The 20,470-nt window shown below is 52.7% G+C and overlaps 8 protein-coding genes across 8 annotated transcripts; 3 read left to right on the top strand and 5 right to left on the bottom strand.

Annotated features, from left to right (window-relative positions):
* Positions 1 to 1,727: 1,727 nt before the first annotated feature.
* TRIREDRAFT_110220 (uncharacterized protein) lies at positions 1,728 to 3,716 on the bottom strand (the record flags this gene model as incomplete). The annotated part of the gene is made up of 1 exon (XM_006967755.1): positions 1,728 to 3,716. The coding sequence occupies one exon, from the start codon at positions 3,714 to 3,716 to the stop codon at positions 1,728 to 1,730; it is 1,989 nt and encodes a 662-aa protein (XP_006967817.1).
* Positions 3,717 to 6,398: 2,682 nt separating this feature from the next.
* TRIREDRAFT_27042 (uncharacterized protein) lies at positions 6,399 to 8,030 on the top strand (the record flags this gene model as incomplete). The annotated part of the gene is made up of 1 exon (XM_006967706.1): positions 6,399 to 8,030. A coding segment is annotated over one exon (1,632 nt), but the record flags the coding sequence as incomplete, so codon positions are not given.
* A 242-nt stretch (positions 8,031 to 8,272) lies between these two features.
* On the bottom strand, positions 8,273 to 10,140 carry TRIREDRAFT_66611 (amino acid transporter; the record flags this gene model as incomplete). Its single annotated transcript, XM_006967754.1, has 5 exons — positions 8,273 to 8,435; positions 8,501 to 9,322; positions 9,394 to 9,578; positions 9,685 to 9,876; positions 9,958 to 10,140. 5 exons carry the CDS (start codon positions 10,138 to 10,140, stop codon positions 8,273 to 8,275), a joined length of 1,545 nt encoding a protein of 514 aa, XP_006967816.1.
* A 644-nt stretch (positions 10,141 to 10,784) lies between these two features.
* On the top strand, positions 10,785 to 11,965 carry TRIREDRAFT_66592 (uncharacterized protein; the record flags this gene model as incomplete). Its single annotated transcript, XM_006967834.1, has 5 exons — positions 10,785 to 10,860; positions 10,944 to 11,053; positions 11,109 to 11,180; positions 11,257 to 11,700; positions 11,768 to 11,965. Coding segments are annotated over 5 exons (900 nt in total), but the record flags the coding sequence as incomplete, so codon positions are not given.
* A 3,020-nt stretch (positions 11,966 to 14,985) lies between these two features.
* TRIREDRAFT_66679 (uncharacterized protein) lies at positions 14,986 to 15,324 on the bottom strand (the record flags this gene model as incomplete). The annotated part of the gene is made up of 1 exon (XM_006967753.1): positions 14,986 to 15,324. One exon carries the CDS (start codon positions 15,322 to 15,324, stop codon positions 14,986 to 14,988), a length of 339 nt encoding a protein of 112 aa, XP_006967815.1.
* A 565-nt stretch (positions 15,325 to 15,889) lies between these two features.
* On the top strand, positions 15,890 to 16,822 carry TRIREDRAFT_5091 (uncharacterized protein; the record flags this gene model as incomplete). The annotated part of the gene is made up of 1 exon (XM_006967700.1): positions 15,890 to 16,822. One exon carries the CDS (start codon positions 15,890 to 15,892, stop codon positions 16,820 to 16,822), a length of 933 nt encoding a protein of 310 aa, XP_006967762.1.
* Positions 16,823 to 16,938: 116 nt separating this feature from the next.
* TRIREDRAFT_110214 (uncharacterized protein) lies at positions 16,939 to 17,808 on the bottom strand (the record flags this gene model as incomplete). Its single annotated transcript, XM_006967752.1, has 2 exons — positions 16,939 to 17,088; positions 17,190 to 17,808. Coding segments are annotated over 2 exons (769 nt in total), but the record flags the coding sequence as incomplete, so codon positions are not given.
* A 674-nt stretch (positions 17,809 to 18,482) lies between these two features.
* Positions 18,483 to 19,859, bottom strand: TRIREDRAFT_80578 (uncharacterized protein; the record flags this gene model as incomplete). Its single annotated transcript, XM_006967751.1, has 2 exons — positions 18,483 to 19,606; positions 19,667 to 19,859. The coding sequence occupies 2 exons, from the start codon at positions 19,857 to 19,859 to the stop codon at positions 18,483 to 18,485; spliced, it is 1,317 nt and encodes a 438-aa protein (XP_006967813.1).
* Between the last annotated feature and the right edge of the window lie 611 nt (positions 19,860 to 20,470).

Here is a 20,470-nt window from a genome sequence, read left to right as displayed (position 1 = left end):
GGATCGGGATCGGGATCGGGGTCGCGGTCCCAGCGGAAGGGAAGAGAGAGGGCGAGGGCGAGGGGAGAGGGAGAGGGGAGAGGGGAGAGGGGAGAGGAGGGGAGGAAGAAGCCCTGGGCCGAGCGGGACGGACGATGGGCGGTGGCACAGGCTGCGCTTCCGGTGCCTTTCTCTTTGTCTCCCTGTGCTGTATCACGAGGTTGTAAAGGATTGAAGTTGTCGCGGGCGAGGCGAGATGCGCGCGACGGCGCTAGTGGAACAATCGAAATCGGTAGGGAGGCGATTTGCTGGTCTTGTTTAGCAGTCTGGTGCTAGTCAATATTTGATAGTGCCTAGCTAGGTGGTCAATGCCGGGATTATCCACGGTTTTAGCGTCGCAAAAAGACAAATTTCGTACTCGACCCGCCAGCGGCGAAAGGGGGCTGAGGTGAGTGAATACGATCAAATATTCATTGAAAGACTGAGGGAAACAAAGAGAGAGAGTGTCTCGGATGATGCTTGTTTGACCTGAGGTAAATAGGTAGAGAACGTGTGATGCTACTCTGATGCAACTACCTTGGGCGTGTGCTACTTGACTGTCTAACAGCATCACGATGCCTTCAGAAGGCCCAGCCTCACTGTGTGTTGGTCTCGCAAATGATTCGCCCAGGACTCCATTCTAGGTCGCCGCTACGAGTGAATAGAATGGGATTAAATTCAGGATTCTTGGTGAGCGATAGCCGCAGCACTGACTCCGGGGTGTCGGTAACTGGCGGTACACGTGGTCTTTGTGTCAGCGTGCTAGTACCTCGTTGTACAAACGGTCAATCAGACACACCCGAGTCGAATCAAGGAGCGATGCTTCTTTTCAAGCATCAATGAAGACGACATTACCCTGGAGATGCTTTCGCCATGAAACGACCTTCAACAAGATGATATCAAGAGTCAAGCACCGATGTGGCTCTGTTCTCATCCATGTTGGAGATTGCCGAGGCTTGTCATTGTGAATCATTTCCACCTTTGGTCTTCACTTCCACATGGAGTGCTACCAACAAGCCGAACTGAACTGAGACGGCACATGGAACCCATGATGCTGGCATGGCGAGTATGAGGATACTGTTGCACAAAAGGCACTTCAGACATGCCCCTTTTACGATCAAAGGAGACCTCGTATCGCCTCAAGGCTATGCCATGCAGCAAAGTCAGCAGGTCGCACAGACATCTTTCAGCTCAGGCTTCCATTTGCCACCACACACCTATATAGAATCTGATCTCATCTCTTAGAGGCAAGCACTGCGCATCATCTTCAAAGAGCAATCAATAGAGTGGCATGCAAGCCATTGAAAAACTAGCCATATGCTCTGCAATGCAAACATTTGCTAAAGTCCAAAGACTCTGGGCCAACTGGCAAAGACCAAATGCAAAAAACCCAAACCGCCTACATATCTTCCATACGGCCCAATAATGGTGGCGATTCGTCACGTCTCGAGATGTCTCTCTCATGATTCACCACCCCTTCTCCCCCGGAATATGACATGAACACAAGCTCCCAAGCTGCTTGTCTCTAAAGGGCTTCCGAGCTTGACATGAGGATAGGTACCCTTGAGCCCAGATCGTTACTTGAGTGATGCTACTCCCGGTTGTCTCGGGATACAGTGGGCATTAAGGCAACTCATGCTTCTCATCACGGCAACTCATCAACCCTGGATAAGGTACTCAACACTCGAGCTACCTACTCTACTATCTACCTAGGTACACGAACTCTTCTTCACCTTGCACGTCGCCGTCGCAACAACACTCGGATCAGACTCTGACCTCGCCCTCAGCGTCACAACCCCCGTTCTGTCCTTTGCATGGGCCTCCGCACCAACCGCCACATACGCCTTGGCCGTCTCTCCAAACCTCACGGGAATCACGGCGTTTGGCAGCGCCGCCCTCCACCCAGCGCCCTTGACCTCGGTCTCCAAGCGGAAAATCTCCCACTGGACGTGCTCTGCCTGGACTTGTGCACGGCCCTCGCTGGACCCGGCGTACGTGCCGTTGTTTGTGAGTTCGAATTCGCAAAAGACGCCCCCGGTGGTTGGTGTGGCCTTTCCACCAAAGGCAAAGGGGACTCCGGACGTCAGCTGGATGCCGTATTCACTCGCGCTCTTGTCGGTCAGAGATCGCGCGCCGACGGTGTAAGAGAGGACCCCGACTTCGTCACGGTGGACGTCGAGGATGTAAAAGTGCAGGCCGTTTGCCTCGTCCACATACTCGTACTTGCTGCCCGAGCCGGTGCCGGCGTGGAACAGCGCATCAGCAAGTTGTCGGTAGTCGCCCAGGGTGATCATGGCGGCAGATCCATTTGGCCGAATAAAGTCGACGAGCCCAATGTCCTGGGGATTGGCGTCGATGGTCCACTGGAAGGGCTGGCTGTTGCTGGTCTTGGACTTGCTGATCATGACGCCGGAATCGGGCTGGAACGAATCGGCGCCCATCCGGTCAATCACCTCGATGTCGTACATGTTGTAACGGCCTCCGTCGCAGAAGACGTCGGTGGAGATGTTGCATGCCGGTGATCGGTCCTGGTCCATGTCAACTCGCAGGCCGATGAGGTCCGACACGACGGATCGCGCCGTGATTGTCGCCACGACCGGGCCCGATTCTGCCAGAGCGTCTCTCGATATACGGACTATGCTGTCGTTGGAGATGAGCCCCAGCACGAGCTTGTCTCGGACCGTGTGCAGAGAGCCCAGAGAACCTCCCTGAAGCGCCGGTATCTGATACCGCGTATGCGGACCGCCAGGCCCATTGAACGACCCGCGGGACATCATTGAGAACGGGCCGGTATAGGATCGTCGCAGCGGGATGCCGTACGGGTTGTTGTAGTTGTCGCCAATGTTTAGCAAGTGGCTGAGTTCGTGGGCATACGTCCCCATACCGGAACTCTCGCACTGAGTCGACGATCCGCCGCCGGCGTTTGGCCAGATGGTGGATGCCGATGCCCACGACGTCCAAGGCACATATCTCGTCGCTGCATAGTTCGGCAGCGACGTGCCATTGGCACTCTGGGGAGGACCAAACTCTGCGGGAACGTCCTCGGGAGACGAGAACCTCATCTCGCCAAACTCTTGCCAAGTAGACGACTCGTCCTGTCCCGCGGAGAGGATAAAGACCAGCTCAAACGAGTTGCTGGTATCGTTGCCCACTTCAGCGCGCCATGCTGCGAAGGCGTCTGTTCGGATGTCCTGGTCGCAGGCGTCGTCGGGACATGCTCCAGGGTTGAAGCCACTGTCTACGCCGTATTCGTACGACAGACGAGGCATGCGATAGGGACCAAAGGCTGTCAAGTCGACGCCGTATCGGCCATGTGAATCGCCCATCCAGTACTCGTGCAGCGTGTGGCCACGGTTGAGATCGCCAGGCTTGTTGAGCAGGTCGCGATAGTAGGCCGGCACGTCGTCTCTACCGATGCCGGACACGAGTGGCAAGGGATTGCCAAACACGGTCGAGTTGGGCTCTCGCGTGACGACAAAGGTCTCGTCTGAGTAGTCTACGGCTATCAGGGCAATGTTGAAGTTGCGGCTGGCGCCTTTCTTGGAAGGGTCGTTCCATTGAGTACCGGGCGGTGCTTTGTAGTCGTCCCAGGTCATGTCGTCCGGATTCACCCATTCTTGAGGGTCAATCGGTTTGAAGGGCTCGCCCCATGGCGTCTTGATTGCTGCCTCGACGGGGGAGCTGAGGAGTCCGATCATGACGGCTGATGCAAATGCAGACACGCCCATCGCTAGGCGACTGCGTCTGCATATAGAGACAGCCATTCTCCCACCAGGCTGGCGTACTTTTGAGGTGAATGGCGCCAAGAACCTCTGAAGTCTTGACATGTCCATGCAGGAGGCTTCATCTCGTTCTTATACAGGTTGCTATACCCTCATTGTTACCCAATCACCATCTTGTCCAACATCGACATCGTCCAACCCCGCCTCAGCATGTTTGTCCGTTCGAGCCATCGTCTATCTTAAGGTACCGATCGCTTTACCTTCTTATGCTTGTCGTTTTGTGTGTTTATCCGGCCTGTCTGATTCCGTTCACACCTGCTCTATCGGGACAACGGCCGGCTGCATGGGCATGGTGCTCCAATCAGCTTGCGACTTGGCAGCTTTGATAGAACGAGCGAAGGGTACTTTTCGCAGTCGATGGTGACATGCTGTCTGGCTGGGCCATAGATATGCTGTACCTGGATAAGCATAACACACAGTGGCGTAGCATTTGGTATCCGGGACAAAAGTCCTCGGTGCCATTTCCATCTTGCCCGTCAAAGATGGAGCGTGCCCGCTCTGCTCCGGATATACAATCTTGGCAAGCATGGGGTTAATTCCCAGCTTTATTGGATTCATGAGGTGAGACACTATGGCGATGCATAGCCTAGGCAGTGAGAGAACCATTCTACAAATCCCGAGTAATACAAGAAGGATCCGGCAGGATATCGTGGCTAGAGGTGGATAATGTCGAACATGGGGCCGTTAAAGGGCCATACTGGTAGCTCTAATACGAGTACCTAGGCATTGATCCTAAGGCCTTGGCACCGATACCACCGGAAACTGTTGGATCGTAATGATGTTGAACGCGTTGAAGAATTGCTGGCCCCAGTTCTGTGGCTGACGGCTGCCTTCGACTAGACTCAAACGAGTGCCATCGACAGGGATCCTATGTGGTTCCCGTTGGTGGGATCGACGGCCTGATCGCCAGATTGTTTTCATCTCGACCCTTCTCGACCGGTTTTCAACTCCTCATCCCATTCATCTATATCGATGTTTGGATGTCCAGGACGCAGACAAGTCCCCCACGCTCAGTTTGCACGCTTCTTGATCCTCACACCCCCATCTCGGAGCCCCTGATACGGTGAGAGTCTCGTGTCTTTGAGCCCGCCCGACACGTGGGGTGTCTCGGGGTGGTCAAGATGCGAGGCGCCGCCTATTATCCACTGGCCTTAATGTAAGTTTATCCCGACTCCATACATGTACATCTATATCATAGGCATGGCGCTACGGTGATGGATGTACATGCATCTGCTGACTCCTTATCCAAGATGCCTGTCATTATCAACGTATTGGCTTTCCGCGCGTTATTATACCAGTGCTTCGTTTGGTATGGAAACAATGTCCTCGTCAGTGCCGAGAAGCGGCATCTTGTGTCATCGCTGTAGACTGACATGGTAGCAGAACGTCCTGTCCACTTAACCATCATCACACTTCTGTTGACTACGACTTCGCTGCTGGCTTCCGAGTACTACTGGACTCGGCCAAGCGGCCACCAGGGTCTCACAATCATTACAAACCACAAAACAGCCGATACAGCATCGCCTTTTATCAGGCACGTCAAAATCGGGCTCGAAAACATCCGATATATACACCCATCCTTCCCCTTTCTTCTGTCTTGCATAGCGCTTCGAACGTTGTCCTACTGGGCCATCACTCGGACCACACAATGTTCGTGGCCCGCCATAGAGGTAGGACTCTTTGCATGTAAGGTATAAGCTATTTCCCGTCATAGCTGACCATGCCACGTAGGCATTTCTGCCATTGCTTTCCTTTATCTGGGAGGCTATCTGGCCTCGGCTCTATAAGAACCAGTCGTTATGGCCGATGCCAACGAGATCGCAAATCATCTTTGCCTTTCTTGCCGCGATGTGGCCATTGTCCATCATTTCGTCAGAATTAAGCGTGAGCTTTCCTACTGGAACCGTGTGTCCAGTTGGATGGCGATGGGAGCGCTTCGTTCCGCTCATCCAGCTCGTCAACTGCCTTCTTGACGCTGTCATCATCAGCCATACGGCTCATCTGGCTCGTACAGCTGCAGACGACGGACTGGACATCTTCAAATTCATGGGCAAACTCTGCCTTGCCGCAGCTGGGACCATTCTGCTGCTATCGATCCCCTCCTGGCTTTCAGACTCGGAATTCATCCTAGCGTTCCGTTTCCGAGCTCTCGATTATCGAGACTTTGCCCTCGATGGAATCTTGGCGATGGCTGCCGTGCTCTCCGGATTAACGTTGCTATCGTCTCTGAGTTCATCCTGTCTCGCCCTTCTTCTAATCAATGCCGCGTTTGCGGGATCCCAAATCCCTGTACTAAAGGTGCTGCCGCTGCTAAATTTTTGGACACACAGAGATTACGTGAGACCTACATTTTTGGCGGTTGTCTTGGCTTTGCTTTTGTGGTGTCTCGCTGTTCGGAGACACTACAGTTCAGACACCAGGAAATCACGAAGCCTCGTCATTTGGCTCATGATATGCAACTGCGGACTCGCACTCCTAGCTTTGGTAGCGGTCTACCATCCGCTGATCTACGAATACTCAAACCCAACCGTGTTTTCCACAGCCGTCGAGTCCCTCATATCAGAAGCATCGGCATCGTCCGTGGCCTGGGAATCCCAAGCCTCCGTCAGCAAGTCTCTAGCCGATGCCGTCAAGGAGTACACAAAACGATATTCAATTCCGCCTCCGCCAAACTTTGACAAGTGGTATGAATTCGCAAAGGAGCACAACTCCGTCGTCATTGACGACTTTGATCAGATCAACAATGACTTGCTCCCCTTCTGGGGGCTGAGCCCTGCGAGTCTCCGCGAGAGGACGGATTCCTTATTCGCGTATGGCAGCACGGAGATGGGCGGCATGCGCATTCGGAACGGTTCCCTGGAGCAATCGCCGTACATACCGGGATCCCATCGCTGGATGGCAGATTCTCTACAGAGGATGATTGAGCCGTTTGCCCAGTGGTTGCCAGACATGGATCTCGCCATCAATCTGGCTGATGAGTGCCGCATGGTGGTGCCATATGAGCGCATGGAGAGGTTCAAGCGGAAAGGGCAGCAGGAGAAGGAAAAGGTGAATAAGAGCTATAAAAGACAGGGGGCTTGGCCCAACAGCTCCTTTTCGCAATCTCCGTGGCCGCAAGACTTCACTGAACCTATTCCACGAGGGACGAACGGCGGAAGAGACGGAATCGACCCAAACTTTACCAACAACATCCGGACGCCCATCTTTTACGACTTTGTCGCCCCTTCATGCCCGCAGGACTCACCCGTGCACAACCGCCGATGGTGGGATTGGAGCAAGACCTGCGTCGACTGTCTGAAGCCGCATTCTGTAGTGACAACCAGCGGTCTGCTACTCGCAAACGTGTCCCTCGCTCACGACCTTTGCCATCAACCAGACGTCGCCTATCTCTCTGGCTTCCTGAGCTCTCCGTCTGCCATGGTAGGCACACGTGAACTCCTCCCCATCTTCAGCCAGGCACGCGTTGGCGGCTTCTCCGACATATTGATCCCTTCGCCGTGGAATTTTGATGAGAAGAGCGCCTTTAAAGAGGATAGCGGCGTGGAGTGGCAAGATAAAGTGGACGGCTTGTTCTGGCGCGGGTCGCGATCGGATGGCTTCTCGGCCCATGGACGGTGGCCGGGATTTTTGCGGCCGCGGTTCGTGAATGAAGCGTATAGGAGGGCTGTTATGTTCCGAGATGTTGAGGTTCCGACAGTCAACGTCTCCTTCACCGGAGAAGTATCCAAGTGTGATGGAAGAGACTGTGCCGCTGAAGCAGAAACCTATAGCAAATGGGGTCTCGCCGCGCTGGATAAAGACACACCACCCCCCAAAGCGAACGAACTGCCTCCCAGTGTTCCGTTCGAAGAGCACTGGCGATACAGACATTTGTTAGACATGGACGGCGCGGGATTCAGCGGCCGCTTTCTGCCGTTCTTGGAAAGCCGTAGCCTGCCTTATCGCGCAGCCCTGTTCCGGACCTGGTATGACGAGAGACTTCAAGCCTGGCACCATTATGTGCCTGTGGATATCAGGCTCGGATCGGGACTCTGGTCTAGTTTGGAGACTCTTATGGGAAGTGATGGATACAGGAATGGCAGGGGACCGGCTATGGCAAGGAAGGTTGCGGAGCAGGGGAGAGACTGGGCGCATAAGGCGTTGAGGAAGGAGGATATGCAGATTTACATGTTTCGTTTATTGTTAGAGTGGGGGAGGATCACGCATGATGAGAGGGAGAATCTTGGATTTACAATGTAGATGGGGACAGAGGGTACTCAGCTATGGCATAGCAGGGAAACATAGAATTGAGGTGAATTGATAGACATCTTCAACATGAGAGCGTAGATTAATAGTTGTCTGGACCTCTGGACGGAGCGCATGGCGTTTCATCTGTCAGATAGGCCAAAGCGAACTGTATCACATGAGAGATGAATACCTATTGTAAGTAAACTTGCATTACTATCTAACATTGCCATTTGCATCATCATAAATCACGCAGCCCAAGCCCAGAGCCGTTCGACTAGGTTCTTCGGCCTCCCTTCATACTCGGTAGACTCATCCAACTGCCGTCCGGTGTCAAGATCAATCTCTCTGGAGCTGCGAAACTTTGTCTTTTTGATAACCTTCCACCCAAAGAACAGCGTAAAGAAGATGCTTTTGAAAGGTCAGATTAGCCAACGAACTGCTACCAGAGTCAACGGAGAGGAGGGTAAACGTACGGTATGCCAACATAGGCAACCACAAACTTTTGCGTATCCCAGTGCCCATGAATAAACACACTGAATCCGTTGAAAATAATCACAATGATGAAGAACCCCAGACTGGCCCACGAAAGATAGGGCTGAAAGACCCCGCCAAAAGCCAGTTCTCCCTTACGGTCAATCCCCTGAGCGCGGAGTGCGCGGTCGAAACCAATGTACGCGATGCAAATGCTGCACCACGTAAACAGCGCCGCAGTCGTCACGAGATTGGCAAACCACGAAAACACCCTGGCGCTATCGGAGCTGACGGCCATGTAGGTAAGTGGCGCGAGAGACCCCGTGGCCAAAACGCAGTAGATGGGAACGCCCCTTTTGGTGCACTTGAGCAGAAACCTGGGCGCCTGGCCACCTTCGGCGAGGGCAAGTAGATATCGACTGCCGCTGTAGAGAAGGGCGTTTCCTGCTGAAGCGGCAGACATGAGGACGACGGCGTTGATGATGGATGGAAGGACCTTGATGCCAGCACGCGTGATGCCAATGACCCATGGCGAACTGGCCACTCCGGCACCGCCATTCAGGAGACGGTCATCTGTGTAAGGTACGATGACGCCAATTGCGAGGGTTCCAAGGACGTAGAAGAAGATTATGCGCCAAAAGAGGCGGTTCACGGCCTTTGGAATGTTATGGCGAGGGTTCTCTGTTTCCCCTGCCGCGACGGCAATCATTTCGATGCCGGCAAACGCGAAGCCTGCGTTGACGATGGCGTTGAAGAGGCCGAGGAAGCGGCCGGTGTCACCGCTGACGATGTATTCGACCATGGCGCCGGGGTTGTTCCAGTATCTTTATCGAATAGGGATCAGTTCGTTTCAACTGCCTCCCTAAGAAGCACTGCTGTTGATGTGAAGACTTACCGGAATCCGAGTCGGTCATGAGTAGGGCCGCCTCCCAGGTCTATGACGAGGGACAGGATGAGAAGGCCAACCAGAGCCACTATCTTGACGCAGGAGAAGACGAACTCGACTTCGCCAAAAATGCCCACGTCGATCAGGTTGAAGATGAAGATGAGGACAAGAATGATGGAGATCCATACGGCGGGCTGCACTTCAAATTAGCTGTCACGGTCATGCTCACGTCTTGGTGACTTGTTTCGTGCTCGAGTAGATACAGAACTCGGTTTGACGGAATGGGATATTAGGACTTACAGAAATGGTGTCATTCCAGAACTGAATTACTGCAGCTGCAGCTGATATCTCTGCGCAGACTGTAATGGCACAGTTATACCACTGGTTCCAGCCAACTGCAAAGCCCAGTGCATCGTCGACGAAGCGCGAGCAGAATCTCGGCGTAGCACCAGGAAGAGGCAACCAAGTTGTCATTTCTCCCAGGCATCGCATCTATCAACCAAAGTCAGTATGGCAGAGAAGGGGCCTCAGTAAGAACCGCGAATCACAAGCTCCATAGCCAATGACACTTACCATGGAGAATATAAAGATACTAGTGATCGAGTATCCCAATAACAGAGACAGGGGTCCCGCCTGGGCGAGACCGCCACCAATACCCACAAACAGACCGGTACCGATTGTACCCCCTAGGGCATACATCTGCATCATTCTCCCCTTAAGTTTCCTCTTCACAGTCTCTCTTTCCACTGGGATCATCAGTCCCTCATGGTGAGAGGTGATGTTGATGGACGCATGTTCAGACAAGTCGGATGTAGTCGCAATCTTTTTCTCGTCCATTGTATGAGCAAAGGCTTGATACCGAGTCTCTCAATAAAAGAGGGTAGATTCCTGATAATCTGCATTCACCATGCAGCATTTCCAGGGGACTTGCAACGTCTTTTGAATGCCTGTTGCGGTTATCACAAGAGTTGCTATCATGAACGAGGACGAGCTGCATTTCCCGATATAGCCGATGACTGGCTTCAATAAGCCGACAGCAAGTAGAGCCCGTCCACGCTAAAGCCAGCGCTATGGAATCAATTTACCGACAGTAGACAATTCCCTATAACCGACAGAAGGTATCTAAGACCTGTCTAGGTATGGCAAAAAGAAAAGGAGAAGCTCTTATATGATAAGGGACGCCGCCATGGCGATGCCCTAGTTTTGTGGCTTGATAGCGTTGACCAGCTGTACGGCAACCGAGTTGTCATAGATTGAATTCTCTCGTATCGAGCCATGACTCCTATACTGCTGGACGAGGTGCCTGTAAGTCGAAACCCCGGGCCAGATCCTTATCTCACCCAGAATACCCTTATGTGTCTGTATCCACTGACCTGATATGGGCCGGTTGCATCCAGGTCTGGAACAGGTTGATTCGCTTCGAAGATGGCCATGGTCAAGAGCGATACGGTGAACCTATAGACAAACACCTCGACAGTACGACATGTCCTGAGATGATTCCAAAGCATCGAAAGGGCTGACCAGCATGTCCTGCACAAGCTGACTCGGGTGCTTTCTAGTTGGTATCGCATTACACCGTGGGCAAGATGTATATGCCAGGATCCTGCAAACCGAGTCAGCATTGGACCTCTCGGCCGTCCTATCAGAGGAGGTTGCGCAAGTCAAAAGGGTAAGCAACAGCTAGGTACCCGCCATAGACTATCTTGCTGTTAACGAGGTTGCAGGTATTGTCACCGCTTAGACCAGAGGAAGCGGGCACGATACGTTGCATCGGCCTCAACTATCGCGAACATGCTGTAAGGCACTCCGATGAGACAGCACAAGGTGGTAAACATGAGTGAACATGGTCATCTAATTGAAGCACCACAACAGGCCGAAATGAAACTACCCATCCCCAAGACTCCAACCCTCTTCCTCAAAGCCCCCTCGACGATCAATCACCCCTCCAGCACCATCACCACCCCCCACTGCCCCGACTCACACGACTGTCACCTCGATTACGAAGTCGAGCTCGCCGTCGTCATCGGCAAGGCCTGCAAAGACGTCCCCGAGCAGGACGCCATGAGATACGTCCTCGGCTACATGACCGCCAACGATGTCACGGCACGGACGCACCAGAACGAGGTCTCGCAGTGGGATCGCGGCAAGGGCTTTGATGGATTCGCACCAATCGGGCCGGCGCTCGTGTCGGCCAGGGGGATTCCTGATCCGGCGGTGTTGCGGTTGCGGACGGTGCTGAATGGAAAGGTTATGCAGGAGGGCGCGGCGAGTGATATGATCTTTACTGTGCCTAAGATTGTGTCGTTTCTTTCTCAGGTAAGAGTTACACTCCCGTTCGACGCTGTTCAGTTGGGTTGAAATCTACTATACTGACATGAGATAGGGGTGTACGCTGCAGAAGGGCACCATCATCCTGACTGGGACACCCTGCGGCATCGGCGTCAGCCGAAACCCACCTGTTCGGCTCGTCGAGGGGGATGAGCTGTTTGTCACAATTAGTCACGGCCTTGGAACGCTGACCAACCCCATTGCGTTCAAGGAACCCAACGACAATGGACATCTCACAGATGCAAGGGCTTGAGGCTGGAACGGCAAGTTCACGGCTTCATCGTTTTGATAGCCGGGTTCGTGAGAAGATGGAGTAGCATACTTGGAGTTACACGAAACTACTGCCCTAAAGGCCCAATATAGCTATCCTCTGCAATATCTGATATCATCTGCTCCCACGTACTAAAGTCCGCCGCACCAGGAAACGAAAACTGTCCATCCTCCCAGACAGTCGGCCAGTATATCGAGCTCATATCGGAAGACACGGCCGGAGACTCCAAGTCTGGAGGACGCAGTCGCCCACGACCATCTACAGCATTCCCTCTAGAGCCGGGCGCTTCGGCCGGAGTACCAGATGGATAGATGCCCGGCAAAGTACTTCTCGAGTCCCTCGCCTTTGCAATACACAGCTCAATGACCTTGAGCTCCGCCATTCCATACTCGTTCAGCCAGGGGTCTCGATGCAGGTTCTCGCAGTATGCTTCCAGGTCTTCCAATATGGCACCGGCTTGTGCCGAATGAGGATTCTTTACAGCAATGATTCCCAGAATCATTGCGCTGTTAAAAAGATTGTGAGCTCCGAAAGCCCAACGAAGATTGTCGGCGGTCGAACTATTCATTGTACGAAGCCGTATCTTCAAATCCGCCAGCGCGGAAGACATGCATGCCTCGTGGCTTGACCGAAATCGATCCGTGATGGACTCTCTGAGCAAAAAGGGCCGATGTAAGATGATTCTTGCAAAGTGAAATGATGCGTGGAGATAGAGTCGATGGTACGGGATATACGGCAGGGCCTCGTCTCCTGCAATATCTGGGTTGTCCAAGCGGAAATACGGAGGCAGCTGCTCACTCCACATGACCAAGTCGGCATCGAGCTGAAGAACAGCTTCATAGCTAGCCCTTTCCAGTCCGAAGCACTTCTCCTGAATCTTGCCAATGACCTTTGCAAGTCGATACAACAGAAATGATAAGACGCTTGGTGTTGGCATGTTTAGCGGCTGGGGAGCAACACAGGCAGCTTCTTCCTCGCCCATGTCATCCAGCCAGACGTTTTCAGCCTCGTGCGTAAGGCAAAACTCGTCGTTTATGGCATATGGCCGACCCAGTGCGAGGGATATCATGCGGTCAATGGCGTATATATGGCTCCAGAGCCGTCTCCGCTGCTCAGTGGCTTTCCGCGACATTCGCCATCTTTCGCCATCGACCTGGGAAGCGTGAGCACTGGTCAAGTCAGGCAAGAGTTGAATATCTCCAGTAGCTTACGTGCATTCCCTGGGCTTGCCCCATTCGTGATGCAAAGCCAATCGTCAGCCACGACTCCGATACCCGTCGAGTGTGAAGCAGATACCGTGTGACGAGCAGCCCAGCCCGCACAATATCTGTGCTCTCTCCGTAAAAGGATGGAGCAATGACAATTGCTCTTCTGGCAGCCCACTGCACGACAATCAGATGTTAGTTTTTTTTTCCAACTTGTCTATTCACTCGTACACCGGAGAATTGGTGAATACATACGTAAAACCGGAGAGATGCCTCTTCCCGCTCTCGCTGCACATCAAGCGTCAACCGCGGCGGCGTATCGAGCAAGACTCCAAACGCCAATATTATGAACAAGAGCCCCAGCCAACGAAGATCAACACTGGCCAAGTCATCGAATCCGAACCGTCTACCCCAAAACTCATCATAGCTGCTCCGGAAAGTAGCCTCATGAACCGCATCCAAAGACCAGTTCACCTCCGCCAGGAAGATATTCACCAGACGATCAACTGTCGACTTCTGACGGGGCAAAAGTCCAAGAAGATCCCAAACCTGGGCAAAAGAGCTCGATTCGTCTCGAAAAGACTGCAGCGTATCCCGGCCTCGAGATATCCCCGACGGCAGATCCTGGCCCTCCTCACTCAATATCCGCGCCGCCACTTGATGTCCAAAGTAAGAGGACCCGTAGAAAGCTCTTGACCCCCTGTTCGCGAACAACGATCCTAATCTCGGGCTCATGGGCGGCTGGATGACCCTCCTAGGTCTTGGTGAAGAAGCACGAGGCTGATTGACAGCCACGGACTGCGGCGTCTCAGAAGCCTTGGCCACTGCATTGGTCGCCGCGGAATCGCCGCACAGGTGAGCAACTCCACGCTGTAAGCAGCGGTTGCACGGCTGGTTCCGATCGCACTTTTGCTTTCTTAAGTGACACTGCGTGCACGAGGTGGGCTTCCGGCCTCGTCGGCTGCCTCTGCTGGCCGGCTTTCTCCGTTGGGCTACCACAGCGTCCGCCATCTCTAGATCTGGTTCCTCCTCCACCATTCACAGGGGGGAAATCGGGTCCGGAGAATGATGGGGGATAAGCAAAAGGGCAGTTGTCGGCAATTAGGATGCTCGATTGGGGTGGTTAGATTTGAGGAAGAGGGAGCGGTCGTAGCTTCAAGGGAATTTGCCGATATGTATATAGTCGATGGCCAGGTCGACCTGTCCTAAAATCTGGGGAATTCGGGGAACTCTCTAATGACACCGGGACAAGTCGTCGCCAAAATGTTCAGCTGAGGTGTCAACGAGTCAGGGCCCTGGGGAAATTCGACGCCATTCCGCACCTCCGAAAGGCTGTTGGACAAGCAGAGGAGGATGCGGAGAAAGAGGCTGGCCCCATACAAGTAGAGCGCCCTCCGCTTCTAGTGAACTCGCGGAAATATGTTGGAATCCTCAAACCGTCAATATGATCGCTTGCCGCTGTCATACAACGTATTACGAGAGTTATCATTGAGAGAGGTCGAAGACATTGGCGAGGAAGAAGGCCTGGGCAGACTCGAGGAGCTTGCCTGCTATCTTTTGAGAGCAGACGAGCTAATTCATACGTGGAATAATACTTTGCGACCCCATCCCCGTAATGGGTCCCTTAGGCTGACAAACTATCAGTCGGCATCTATTTCTTCTGATGATTCCATGGATAGATCCATTCGCCAAAGTTGAACCCATGTAACCGCCATCAATCTGTTGTACATGCATCATCTATCATTGCAGCACGAGCTCCATACTAGCCTCAATTGCTCGGTTTCAATACTCCTCCTTTCACTTCCCACTGCCGCTGCAAGTGACAAACATCAAGCATCCGCCCTCCGAGGTCCACGGCCCATGCTCCATGCCCGGGTTGCGGTATGCATACATGCCCTTGTAAAACGTCTGGCCCAACGTCTTATCCGTGAGATCGCCCTCGACAATGTAGACCTCCTCAATGAATGTGTGCACAAAGGGACTTGAGTCGGGGTTTGCTGCGCCGGGTTGCCAGCGTTGGAGGAGCGTCTTGCGGCCTGTTGACTTGTCTTCGTTGAGGACCAACTCTTCGATGCCGGGTGTGGTTTGCTGCCAGGCGGAGCGTGTTGTCGGATCGTGGAACTCGAATTGCTCCATTCTGGGGTAGATGAAATAGGACCTCGCTTTCTCTGATTCGATTTTGGTGCGGAGATGCAAAGCATAGAATACTCGGTTGTGTTCAGAGTTGGTGTGATACACGGCCATATGACGGTTCGACCAACCAGATCGCATGTATTGGCGAAGCATCAACAGCCACCTTTTATCACCAGTTGATGAAGAGGAGAGGCGGAGTGGAACCGGCGCCGTCGGGAAATGGGAATAAGCCGACGACGGTGAGAGATGCGGGCGCTATAGACGGTATCTGTATGGGGGATGACGTAGCACTAGAGTACGAAATGAGACGGTTATGGGTAGTGTGTAGATGAAGAAAAAGCCGAAAAGCCGAAAGATATCAGGCGTTCTTGAGATTGATGGCGTTCAGCTGTCGCTTGTCAAGATTGACGTGGGTGAGGCGTTGATACTCGTAGTTGAGTTGCCACTTGCAGACTCCAGTCAATAAGGCGAAAGACCGTCCTCCTTCATCAAGCTTCTACCTGGGCTCCCCTTCGTCAACTTTCTTGACGGCTTCAACCCATGCCAGTCCAATCCCAGTCTGTTCAACATGGCATCCGCAGTTGGCACCATAATGAAGAAGCCCGTCAAGATTGCCCTCGTGCAGCTCCTGTCCGGCTCTGACAAGGCCGCGAATCTAAGGCATGCCGCCTCTCAAGTAGCAAAGGCCGCCGCAGGAGGATCCAAGATTGTCGTTCTCCCAGAATGCTTCAACTCGCCCTACGGAACCGCTTACTTTCCCAAATACGCCGAGCCTATCCTTCCCTTACCTCCAGTCAAGGAAGAAGCTCCCTCATACTTTGCTCTATCGGCAATGGCATCAGAGAACAACATCTATCTCATCGGGGGCTCTATTCCAGAGCTCAACCCTTCCACGAAGAAGATTTACAACACGTGTCTCATCTTCGGACCGGATGGTGCTCTGTTGTCGATACATCGCAAGTTGCACCTATTTGACGTCAACATCCCAGGCAAGGTCTCCATGAGAGAATCCGACGTTCTCAGCCCCGGAAACAAGGTCACAATAGTCGATCTCCCCGAATATGGAAAGGTTGCCATTGGCATTTGCTACGATATCCGGTTTCCCGAGATTGCAGCCATTGCAGCCCGCAAGGGAGCTTTCGCCTTGATCTACCCCGGTGCTTTCAACCTCGTCACAGGTGCTCTGCACTGGAAGCTGTTGGCACAGGCGCGAGCTGTTGATAACCAGATTTACGTGGGAATGTGCAGTCCTGCACGGAACCTGGACTCGACGTATCATGCCTGGGGTCACAGCATGATACTCGATCCGATGGCTGCCATGCTGGCGGAGGCTCAGGAGGGAGAGGCTATCATTGAAAGCGAACTGAATGAGGATAGGATTTTGGAAACTCGTAGGAACATACCGTTGGAGACGCAGAGGAGGTTTGACGTTTATCCTGATGTGAGTGAGGGGCAAGTGGCTTATGAGGATCCGGATCTCCTGGGTCAGGTATGCAACTGATAGAACTCGACATATACTCTAGAGATATTATCAAGGATCAACTACCTACCTAATGCATGAAGTGATATGGATTCTGGAGAAGTATTGTCGTAGCTTGCCCTAATCAGCTCTCATACTGATGTGGAGGACGATGCCATTGATCCGGCTGCTACGATTCTCACCCATTCCGTCCACATTATCCTGTTTGTGTCCCGCATGTAGCACGAGGAAATCGAGTACTCTGTGCTTGTCGTGACAATACAAACGCTCCTGACAAGCTGCGATGACTGTACCTCGTCATTGAATAGTAAGCTACTTGCCATTACACGCTTCAGCCAATATGTTTGATATAAAGTGCGAGTGACCTTGCTCTTGTAAAATTACACACGCTCCAACTTCTTGCCAAGATCCTCACGAATGTAAACTTCGTGAAACTCCCTCAGATAAGGAGACTGCATCAACATCTTGAACACCTCCTTCAGAGACCCATCCTCATCCTTGTCCAGATGCACAACTCGCCACACATTCAATGGCTCCTCCTCGGTGCCCGTGACAGAATGCTCAACATGGAACAACGCCTGGTGCTGGCCCGCGATGATCTTTTCGCCATCCGGCCCTTCAACCTCGGGTACACCAATAAAGAAAGCCCTTTGCTTCTCATAATCCAAAAAGACCTGCTCAATCACAGTGTTGTAGACATTGGGATCCCGCCACGAGCGCTGGTCCGTCACACGCACAAAGGTCTCTTTGGAACCGTCCTTTTGGACGTTGAAGACCTTGAGGCTTCCGGGGCGGATGAGATGCCGCAAGTATTTGGCGGGATTGTGAGCTTTCTTGACTTCCATGTCCCACATCTGGGTTTTGGAGTAATGCAGGTCTGGATCGACGTCGTAGTGGCCGCTGTGGATGACCTTGTTGACGTTGCAAGGCTCGAAGACGAAGGCGGTGTTATTGGGGTCCTTGAAAGCGGCTTCAAGGATTTCTTCGTGGTTTTGAAAGGCAGCCATTGTTGTTCTGATGGACGAATAAGTCTTTAAGTTGTGGCTGAAGAAGTCGTGTCTGGATGCTTGTTCGCTTGAGCGTTGGTTGAGATGAACTGATCGATCGAATGCATCTCATCGTGAAGCGGGGGATAGAACTATCTTATAGAAGGCCTTTAGGTCCGCTTACGTAGCTCTCTATGCAATCCATTACATCGTCATCGCCACTGTTTGAGTCTGTCTGCACGCCAAAGAATAAGCATATGGTTAGTTTCGGTCTCGCGGGCGGCCTATTTCGCGAGCCGCCTCGCCTCTGAATCTATAAGGGCGAGGTAGTTGCCGATTATTCAGCCACGTAACTGTTCCAACTGTCAATTGATAATTGCTTAGGAATCTGGATCTGAAAATATATTGTAGATATTTGGTTGATGCATCTGGTGTTTGATGCGTGAAGGCGGTGGACCTCGGTGTATACGGATGTCCGAGCATGTTTTTTCAACTCACTGGTGAGATTTGAGGCTATTCGAGAATATGTGCATTGTTTGGGTGGCAATGAGCGAGTCAGATCGTTATTGTGCTACATAGTTGAGACTCCTACCATACTTCGGTCTTCCTACTGATGGCCGAATTCCGTAACATACAAAGAGATCAAATGTAATGAATGAATGAAAGGCAGCTAGTCGACCAAGAAACATCAACCCTCAATGATTCGTCTGATAGATCCAGTAACTGCATTTGCCGCAATATCCACACTCTGCATCACATGCAGTCAAATCGACCTCTCCGCTGTCACTGTCACCCTCGCTGTCACTGTCTTTGTGAGGCTCTTCAGCTTCATGACCAAGCCACTTGAGCCACTTCTCCTTCACCTCATCCGAGAATGCAACGCCAGCATCAGGAAGACGTTTGCGAACCTCAAGAGGTCCTCCATCCACCCTCACAATCTCCAACAAGGTGTCCTCGTTCTCCAAGGCTATAGCTTGAATCCGGTGCAAAAGAGCACTCAGACGGCCAAGATCTTCTTGATGTGACTTCTCCCACTCTTTGACCTCATCATGTACATCGGCGACTTCGACATTGTCAAACTTGCCTCGTGTGTGGTGGGCGAGGATGAACTTGGTAATCCGAGCCAACCACAGCCGCGGCAACTCTTCGCCAAGGGTGTCTTTGCCGATGGCCTTGATTGAGCGGGTCTTGAGGTCGAAAATGGCCTCTTGGGGCGTGATTTTACCACCCTCTACCACTTCAAGGTCTTCCGAATCAGCCGATGAATCAGACGCTGGGCCAATGGAGAGACCCTCAAGCAGATTGGTGAGATCCTCGTTTTTGGCAGCAGGGGTCTCTCCACCTGACGAGGTTTTCTCGTCTTCGTCTTCGATATACCCATCAGCACTGTGCCTCACTAGCAAGTCAAGTCCTCCGAACCGGAGTTTGAGAATCCTGTGATGAGACTTTGATGGCCGGACATCAGGAGTCCAAGTGGTGTAAGCCTCCGGGAAAGCGTGTCCAAAGCCTCTGACTCCCAATATCTGCTCCTTTGGCGAGTTCTCCCTTCGAATGAGATGAACCGTCTTGCCCACCACTTCCACGAGCATGCGGAACGAACGCTCTGTTCCTTGAACAAACCGCAGTAGATTGCCAATGGTGCTGTTGCATCCGACAATGTCAATGTCCAGTGACTGCGGATGCATTTTCATTACGGAGACAATAGCCGGCTCGAGGGGATGCTTTGGGAAGAAGGCTGAGTTGTTGTCGCGGTAGTACACGCCATTGTCTTCCTCAAGCTGTCGAGGCTTTTCCAAGGGCTTCCAGAGACGAGGGCGTCCTAGAATTCATTTGGTCTTAGCCATGTCATGTTTTACAGGGATCGGAGCGGCAAGCTCACCAGGAACAATGATCTTTGGGGCTTTCTGATCGGCCCAGTTGTATGAGGCGATCAGCTCGGTCTCAGTGATTCCATGATTGTCGCCTTCTTCACCAGTGTTCTTGAGTTCCTTGAGGTTGATGGCCTCGACAAGATGACCGAGAGGAGGGGGCGTGGACTCTTTCGTCTGCACTAGGGGATTGATAGGCCGCATGTCGGGCATGTAGCGACCCCCTCGGCCGCGCCACGACCGATAGTAGGACATTGTACGGAGTTGACGGTCTCGATGCCCTATACACCGGAAATGGAAGTATCAAGTAAGGCTGGGGAATATAGCGGCAACAGTAGGAAGTAGAGATGAATAGAGATTCTCTTTCTCCCCTAGACGGTGACAGTGATGAAGATATGGGTGATCTTCTAGGAGGTTGAATAGCCAAGATGGGATGCCGGATGGTCGCTCCCCTATATATGCCGTTGGGAGTCTAGAATCAGCATTCATGTGTCACGCCACATGGGAGTGACTGAAGCACATCAATCTAATGATGGAAGCATCGTTGGACTCTGGTTCACTGGACAACGTCATAATTCACTCTCATATCGCGAAGCCTAAAGGCTGCCTGTCGGCAATAGGTACGCAGACGTGAGGAGGCGCAATCGGCCTCCCAATATGGCCAACGGCAATGCGAGAGGCCAATTTCGAGGGCGCAGGCGTCAATTTATATCGCCGGACGCTGACAGGACGCTGCAGCCTGCGCGCGTATGCGTGACGCCTGCGACGTGGTCGAATAAACGGCGAGGCTGTGACTCGGTGGGCTCTTATGTGGG

This window comes from Trichoderma reesei (genome assembly GCF_000167675.1).
Source record: "Trichoderma reesei QM6a unplaced genomic scaffold TRIREscaffold_19, whole genome shotgun sequence".
NCBI classification, from domain to species: Eukaryota; Fungi; Ascomycota; class Sordariomycetes; order Hypocreales; family Hypocreaceae; genus Trichoderma; species Trichoderma reesei.
Note: the sequence above shows the minus strand (reverse complement) of the source record. Positions and strands in the feature narration are given on the sequence as shown.